Source organism: Xylona heveae (assembly GCF_001619985.1).
Source record: "Xylona heveae TC161 unplaced genomic scaffold L228scaffold_6, whole genome shotgun sequence".
NCBI classification, from domain to species: domain Eukaryota; kingdom Fungi; phylum Ascomycota; class Xylonomycetes; order Xylonales; family Xylonaceae; genus Xylona; species Xylona heveae.
Window position 1 is genome coordinate 753563 of NW_017264198.1, and position 8412 is coordinate 761974.

General features: G+C 46.0%; 3 protein-coding genes across 3 annotated transcripts; all 3 read left to right on the forward strand.

Moving 5' to 3' along the window:
- Nucleotides 1-227: 227 nt before the first annotated feature.
- Nucleotides 228-3249, forward strand: L228DRAFT_247859 (RabGAP/TBC). Its single transcript, XM_018332737.1, has 7 exons — nt 228-314; nt 447-639; nt 708-822; nt 872-1030; nt 1127-1650; nt 1749-1891; nt 1952-3249. The coding sequence occupies exons 2-7, from the start codon at nt 593-595 to the stop codon at nt 3058-3060; spliced, it is 2097 nt and encodes a 698-aa protein (XP_018187775.1). The 5' UTR covers nt 228-314; nt 447-592; the 3' UTR covers nt 3061-3249.
- A 1661-nt stretch (nt 3250-4910) lies between these two features.
- Nucleotides 4911-5302, forward strand: L228DRAFT_211069 (yippee-like protein; the record flags this gene model as incomplete). Its single annotated transcript, XM_018329880.1, has 2 exons — nt 4911-5009; nt 5069-5302. The coding sequence occupies 2 exons, from the start codon at nt 4911-4913 to the stop codon at nt 5300-5302; spliced, it is 333 nt and encodes a 110-aa protein (XP_018187776.1).
- Nucleotides 5303-6623: 1321 nt separating this feature from the next.
- Nucleotides 6624-7853, forward strand: L228DRAFT_211420 (KH domain RNA-binding protein; the record flags this gene model as incomplete). Its single annotated transcript, XM_018329894.1, has 2 exons — nt 6624-6972; nt 7165-7853. The coding sequence occupies 2 exons, from the start codon at nt 6624-6626 to the stop codon at nt 7851-7853; spliced, it is 1038 nt and encodes a 345-aa protein (XP_018187777.1).
- Nucleotides 7854-8412: the final 559 nt, after the last annotated feature.

The window sequence follows — 8412 nt, forward strand, 5'->3', positions numbered from 1 at the left end:
CTTCAGGCAATAAACCTCAGGTACTGCATAGTAGTCATTGCTTGCTGTGTCAGAACCCTGGGTAGATAGCGAAACATTCGATCAGGGCGATAAGGTCGTCTCTCAGGACTACTGCCGGGTAAGGCGTGGAATCAGAAGTGAGGTACCTCGGTATGCAATCAATAATTTCATCCGCAACTTTGATAACGATTGATATTACTACATTTGCTACCACTTCCTTTATTGAACAATCTCGAATATTCCATACGATTTCTGGGGATGTTGCTACTTTGAATGGCCGGTCTGGTACAGTTACTACGATTATTGCTACCTAGGTAAGTTAAGCTGGCGTGTCAATGGAACCCATCACCCAACGCGAGCGCGGGGCGGACCATTGCAGTTAGTTCCCTTGGTTGTATCGGGCCAATCGCAGTATTAGGCTAAAGCGCATGATATCTCCGGAGTAGATTACAACAAAGAACCAGCACAGCTCTGATAATATTCGCGTGTTTATTGCCAAACATATGAGAACCATAGACCACGCTGAACTTGAAGCAAGAGTCTGCAATTCTTCCTTAGGCTCTAGGGCCCTCTTTGTAAGCTCAAGAAATAGATGATTGATACAGGCTGTCTTGGGATGAAGTCAAGAGAGGACCTTCAGTGAGTTCTTAAGTGTTTTCTAAATTTTCCAGGGTACAAGTCAGAGCTGATTCTATGACTATTTCCAGAAAGAGATGGCGCTTTGTAGCCGAATCGTCGAGCATTTCAAGTCTGAAAAGTGCCGTGAGAAAGCCTGCCAATGAAAACCCATGCATTTGCGGATTTCGGTCCATATGTTGGAAGGTTTGTTGCCATACATTTTTTTTTCCTTGGATTTTGACTAAATCTCCAGATTTTTTTATTATTTCAAGATTTCGACCACTTAATTTGGAATCAGAAGCTTCTTGCTTCGAGGAGGGCCTATGATTCTTTGAGGCAACACTTTTTTCGAAACGTCGAACGGCCTAACAATATTGACTCAGAGTTTGATCCGTTGACCGAAGACGAAAATGTAAGTCTCCAATGATGTAACCAATTGTAAAGCTAGAGCTTTCAATGATTTTGGGTGCGGTTCCACTGTTATCAACTCGCTGATGGTTCCTCCAAGTCTCCTTGGACAAATATTCGACAAGACGAGGCCTTGAGAGAGGAAATACTTCAAGATGTTGAGAGATGCATGCCAGATTATGAATATTTCCACCAGAGAGAACCTCAAACAATGATGCTGGATATACTATTTGTCTTTTGCAAACTTAATCCGGACGTCGGGTACCGCCAAGGCATGCACGAGGTTTTGGCTCCCCTATTATGGGTAGTCAAAGAAGATGCAATTAACACGGGTCTTTGCCCCTCTGAAACGGAAGATTCATCTTTCGTGGGCACAATGCTTGATGAGACATACATAGAGCATGATTCGTTTACTTTATTCAACCTGCTCATGCAGTCTGCCAAGCCATTATACGACGCGGCTCCATCAACACCAAAGCAACCAATCACGTTTGCATCGAAGCAGAGCGATTCTTTCATAGTGCAGAGCATCAAGAATGTCTACTACAACCTCTTGCCACAGGTTGATCCGGAGCTATCAGATAGACTCTACAAAGCCGAGATAGTACCACAGGTTTTCCTTTTGTATGTCCCCGGGCTTGATCTTCAGATTTCGGTTTTTCCTCCCACTCTTTAGTCCCTCATGTGTTTTATCTTCTTCAGAGGTTGACTCATTCATGAAGACGGTGGTTCAGGTTGATATTTGGGCGAGAGTTTCCGTTAGAAAATCTCCTCCCTTTGTGGGATCTGATATTAGCGGAAGACCCCCAATTAGACCTTCTTCAATTTATTTGTGTCGCAATGCTTTTGCGCGTCCGATGGCATCGTAAGTAGACCTTCTAACAGAAATTCCATGCAAAGGAGCTGAATTTCATCCCGTCTGCAGTCCTCGAGGCGGAGCCACCAGATATGTTGATCATACTTCTTCGCTATCCCATTCCACCAGAAAATATAGGAGCTCAGACCTTTGTCGATGACGCAATATATCTCCGTACCCACCTTGACATAGAAGGAGGTAGCTACATCATAGCTAAGTACTCCAATAGAACCCCAAAATACTCTCCTGGCAAGCGCCAAAGCTATTCAAGGGTTTCTGCGCTTCAATTTCCGGCGGGCAAAGACAAAGCCGAGTTGCGTTCTCTCTCACCATCCCAGTCTTCTTCGATTTCAAGCCCAGAGCAACGTGGACTGGAGAACTTTTTACAGGATGCTGCACGAGGAGTGTACCGGCGGAGCGAGAAATGGGGTCTCAGTAACATAGTTCGCAATACCGTCGAAGAGATGCGAAAGGGCGTCCAGAATTTGCCTACTAGCACTCCCACAAAAGCCCAGGTATCTGATGCGGTCCAAGGAAAACCAAAATCTCAGATTTGCCAAGATTACGTGGATAACAGCCTAACGCCAGTGGACTTATTGAAAGATGCACTCATAGGTCTTCGAGAATGCGAGGAGGAAATTAAACAGATAAATCGACGCGCTGCAGCAAAGCTTCGATTGGCTGCCGATAAAGTCGAAAATGCCCAGCGTATGTTTGAAGATGTTCCAAGGAAGCAGATTATTCAGACGGGGAGCGAAGAATCGGGAGGCCGACCAGAAGGAATGAGCCTCTTTCAGCAGCACACGTCCGTGGGTTCCTCCGACCAGCCGAAATCACCTCCGGTCCAGACTCAAACGTCTTCTGCCTTATATCCATCAAAACTTGCTACACTTCCTGCCGGTTACATATCTCCGAATTCCCCGAAAGGTGGACAATTAGAAACTCAGCCAGTCGAATCATTCCAGTCCCCTCGACGATCCCTCGCTCAATCCTCTTTTTCATGGATGGTAGAAGGTGAACAAAGAACTTCTAATGGCATGAGCAACAACCCTCTTCGCACTGGAAAACGGAATTACGAACAAAAGAACAAGGTTCGTTCTTTTCTTTTTGGTGAAAGTGGCCCGCAGGAGTCATCGCAAGGTGAAGACGATTCTCAGGAAGAGAGATTTGAGGTCTGACAGGTCAGCTTACACTCGTGACGATTCTTGAAGGAAATTCCACTTGATGTGGAGTAAGACAAGGCTTACGCGCAGATGAATATCGTATTAGTTGATGCTCCGCTCAGAGGTTCTTAGTCATAATGAAGAGATTAGTAGTAGCGCTGGGAATTTTACGAATGCAAGATCTTTCCATGAAACCTCCAGGCAATAGGTCTGGCTGATGAGAGACTTTGCAGCCCTGATCATTTGATTCCCGTTGGGGCTGTAGATTTATGGCCCATTATAATTTCAAATTCGGCTTGTCTATCTTTCCAGACATTTAGGTGTCTTTCTTGCCCTTCCTAGCACCCAATCGAAAGTGTCTCATAAGAAGATTATGTTACAGAAATATTCTCGAGTCTCTCCTCATGAGGGAATATCACCGTTTTTCCTTGTCTCACAATCCTGCTCTCTTTTCTTTCTCCTTTTAGCTGGCCAAGATGTCAAGGTACCAAGGTACGCTTCTCCAGACGCTCAGGCCCATCTTCTTTCTTGCCATACTTATAATGTTAGTGGTTTCCAAAAATATCAAAATGCCATTTCAAATTAAGCCCGCAATCCCAAATGAAAAATAGAAAAGGTGGAAAGCGTTCAACAGATGAGTAGTGTGGTGGAATTGCTGGGAAGATCAGCTCTTGGGCCAGCTTTTAGTATCATAAAGATCATGAGGATTAGCAGGCAATCAACACCTCTGTACAAGATGAACCTTTGAATCTGAGACACAATCTCTTGATTAGGCACCACGCATTTGGCTTTTGTTAAATTATTCGCTATTCTTTACGTACATTGGCATTGAGCTGCAGTCTGGTTGAGCGCGTTGATGGCCTTGCTGGATACTTGGGCTACGGGCGTGTCGGATGTGCATATACAGTAGAGTACCTGCCTAGAACTATAGCGGGAGGAGGATTGGTCGCCAGTGCAATAAAGTACTGTCTTTCCCAGTAGTTGCGATGACGGGAAAACAGGTATCTGGTTGATAGAGAAGCCTGGGCATGTCGATAAGAGTGGGTTTCTCTTATCGGCCTAGTCTACGGAGCAGGTTGCGGAGTTCCCGCTCTCCGAGTGCTTGAAGTGACGAAGCCATGGCCTTATCGCCAGTAAGTAAGGTAGTAGCCGTTGCAGGTAGTAGAACTACCTCCAGGCATAAGGAATAAGTTAAAAGAAGTGTACTACGGGTACTCTGTAGCTGCATCGGCAACTTACCCCCCTTCGCCCATTCATTATGCTCTCCCATGCACAAGCTTATGCAAGTCGCGAATACTCCGATAGTGCTAAGTGCACATTTCCCCCCAATACCTGCCCATTATTGATTATCCTTCTCAGTGACCAGCTAACGTGAGATCCTAAACTTGCTGCATCCCACCTCTTTCATATACTATATAAATCGTCCAACCCCCGCCGATCTGAGTAGCCTCAGCAGAGCGTTTCATACGGCCTATTTCCAGTGGAACATTATCGGACTCTGCGGGGCGGTGGCTTTCTGAGAGGCGCCGCGCCACGACGACCAAATTTTGTCGACGAATAAGACTGAATGTCACTTTCAAAAGCCTGGGACTCGTGACTTCAGTTTATCTTGGGGAAACTATCACCTGAAAACCCGTCACTTGGCTCCCGTCACATATCCCTTTGTTGATGATTCAGTGCTCTTCACATTCGATCCTGTCTGTCTCGGCTTGAATCAGGCGTCGTGACACATACGTCTGTGCCTATCCTAAAAAGTCTTCCAACAGACAGCTTTGCAGACCTTTTTCCTTTTCTTTTTTGCATATAATCACACTACAATCATAGTCGCTTCGCAGACTAAGTCGGCCTGCAGTTGAAGGCGGAAAATGGGACTTGCCTACAACATATACCTCAATTCACCACGCATCTATGGATGCAAAAAGTGCAAGACGCATTTGTCAAATCCTGATGACATCATTAGTCGGGTCAGTACTGTTGGCGCTCGAATATTTTGGTTCTATTTCATACTGATGTGGTAGCGCAGAACTTCCGTGGCCAACATGGCAAGGCTTACTTGTTCAATTCGGTTGTGAATATCAGTTTGGCGGAGGCTATGGAGAGAAACATGACAACGGGACGTCATATTGTGCGGGATATCATGTGTATTGAGTGCAAAGAAACTGTTGGATGGAAATATGACAAGGCTTATGAAAGTTCAGAGAAATACAAGGAGGGAAAGTATATTTTGGAAGCGGAACTTCTATGCCTGGTTTGCTGAATACAGAGATTGTTGGACTTCGCTTGTCAAAGGGTCCCGCAACAGCTTTTGCACATGATGAGGCGTGTTTACTTTCGGATCTTATTTGTGGAGTCGTAGGTATGGGAGATGTCGTTTGCATCACATCGGGCGCCTGGGGCTAATTGGCGTTGTATCTTGGGCTCACAATCCTCATTCTGTTCTGATTTTTCGTTTTCTTTTCCCTCTGTTTTGTCGGGCCTTGGAATACAACCAGTCTGCACACTACGGCTGATACATGCTTTGTTTCATTTGATGGACAATCTTTAACGATCCTTATAGCTTATGGCAAGAATCCTAATTCTTCTGATCTTGCGGCAGTGGTTGAATCTACAGTCAGTTTTGCAATCCTTTCGATGCACATTACCGCCTCAAAGTTGAATAGAGCGAAATTTCATGAATACCGGAGTACCGAATGGGCTTCATCGGATCGCGTCATCAAGAAAATAGTTTGTAAAAGCATCTAAATCGGACGGCGGAGAATGTTTCAACATTAGCTAGTGATTCATTCTCACATACTGTTAGGCAAAGAGGGAAATATGAAACTGCTACAGATTCATGGAAGTGATCGGCTTGTCTAACGTCATCAAGGCATCTATTAATTTGCCATGTCAATCTATCTGTCCCCTTAATAAAGAGTATTTTCCTGTCGTTGTAATCAAACATTGTGAATTTTCAAGCTTAAGCCCAATGAAATGTATAATGTTGTGGCTAGCAAGGGTATCTCAAACGTTGGAATTGGCACCCTCGCACGTATCCTAGTACAGCAAGTCCTAGGTATGCCGGCTCGGTCTCCTTCTGCGGGGTGTTCCGTCCGTAAAATTCACACGCAACCTCATTTTGTTTCCGAGTCCAACCCATCTTCAGTGCAAACCGCCACACTCCTCTCCATCTCCACCCACAGCTTTATTATCCCGTGAGCTAAACTGTTGATTTCGCGACTCATAGACAGTTCAGTTCATCTCCTATTCCGCGCAAGTTCTTTTCCCATCATCTCACCATTTCGTCGATCGCGTATTTTTCAAACCCTTTTATCGCGAGGACAAATTCTAGCCCAAGAGCTCGGAACTAAAAGACGGTTACCCTGCGAGTGACATTCAGTCCATCTGAGAAGTAAAGCTTGATATAAATTGGGCAACCTATCAGCAAGTTATAGCCGGGCTCAAACCTTGATTGTCAGCGCGCTGAATTCAAGCTCTTTCTACGACAGCTCCGGAACATGACTACGGAAGATATTTCCTCAGTTCCAATGCAGTCATCTGAGCAGCAATCTGGTCTTGTGGATACTTTCAATCGGATGACCATGACTGAACATACGGGCGAAGAGGGTCGCATTGGACCTGACGGCGAGCCGGCGCCCAGAACCGAGGAGGAATACGCGCAATCTCAGCTTACACTTCGAGCTATTGTATCTTCCAAAGAAGCTGGTGTTATTATAGGCAAGGCAGGAAAGAATGTCGCAGATCTTCGTGACGAGACTGGTGTTAAAGCTGGAGTGAGCAAGGTTGTTCAAGGGGTGCATGACCGCGTGTTGTCCATTACGGGAGGTTTGGAGGGTCTCTCCAAAGCTTATGCCATGGTGGCGAAGGGCTTACTTGAAGGCGCACCACAGATGGGCATGGGCGGCGTGATTTCTTCTAACGGCACGCACCGTAAGTATTTACTTATTTTTTAATTATTATTTTTTTTCCCCGGTTTTTGCTTTTTTATCTCTTGCAAGGCTCTCCTCATATCGACTCTCCCACAGTTGCCCTCTATTTCGCCTGATATTTTCGAGCGTTAAATGACCTTATATAACTTTCCCTTAAGACTTTTGATGCTTTTGCTGACTGTTATATTCATAGCTATTCGTCTACTCATTTCTCACAACCAAATGGGCACAATCATTGGTCGACAAGGCTTAAAAATCAAACATATCCAGGATGCATCAGGTGTTCGCATGGTGGCTCAGAAGGAGATGCTCCCACAGTCGACGGAGCGTATTGTTGAAGTGCAAGGCACACCTGAGGGTATCCAAAAGGCCGTTTGGGAAATCGGAAAATGCCTCGTTGATGATCGGCAGCGAGGAACTGGTACGGTTTTGTATAATCCTGCCGTTCGAGCCCAAGTGGGTGGAGGCCCATTGAGTAACGGCGCAAATGCGGGCTATGGAGCAGTAACTCGGGGCTTTAATCGCACCGGAAATGGTGCTGACTTCAGCGATGCTCCTACCGGATCATTCAATCGCCGTTCCAATTCTGACTCCACAGGCAGACCTCCTGCTGCCGATGATGGAGAGGAGATCCAGACCCAAAATATTAGTATTCCGGCTGACATGGTTGGTTGTATCATCGGTCGTGGCGGCAGCAAGATCAGTGAAATCAGGAAGAGTTCGGGTGCCCGAATTTCTATCGCCAAAGCGCCCCACGACGAAACTGGCGAGCGCATGTTCACGATCATGGGAAGTGCCAGCAGCAACGAGAAGGCGCTCTACCTTTTGTACGAAAATCTTGAGGCCGAAAAGATGCGCAGAAGTCAGTTCCCGCCAGAGTAACCAAATTGGCCCCGGGGGAAATCAATATATTCGACGTGATGAATTCGACATTGAGTTGGAATTTGGGGCTCAGGCTCAGGCGGTATGTTTTCATCCGCGGCAAGTGTCTAGGTGTCGTTTGCGGGTTGTTTCAATTATCTGGCACCAATTTTGTCCTCATCCACCTCGTTCCTCTGGTGGGTGACCTTTCGCTCACCCTACCTGAAGCTCTCGCTATGTCTGGTACAGTTTCTGGCAACGATGGGACGATTCAAAGAACCTTCGTTCTCTCTGATTATGACCCTTTCGCTTTTACCTGGTTCTTGCTGGTCTTGGAGCAGATGTTCCTGGCCAAGTAACTAAAATGGCATCCCCGAAAACCCCTCTGCAGCTTCACATTCGTCATCAGGATTTCGAAGCCAGCTCGGATCTATGCCGCCTTGTTCCCTTATTGCCTCGAAATCACAATTAAATTCACGCTTATCCGCTGTCTGTCCACTTTCTGTCATCTTAACCTACCAGCACCAGCAAACAATTCCCCGTTATGGCTTCATCTTCTTCTTCTTCTTCTTCTTCTTCT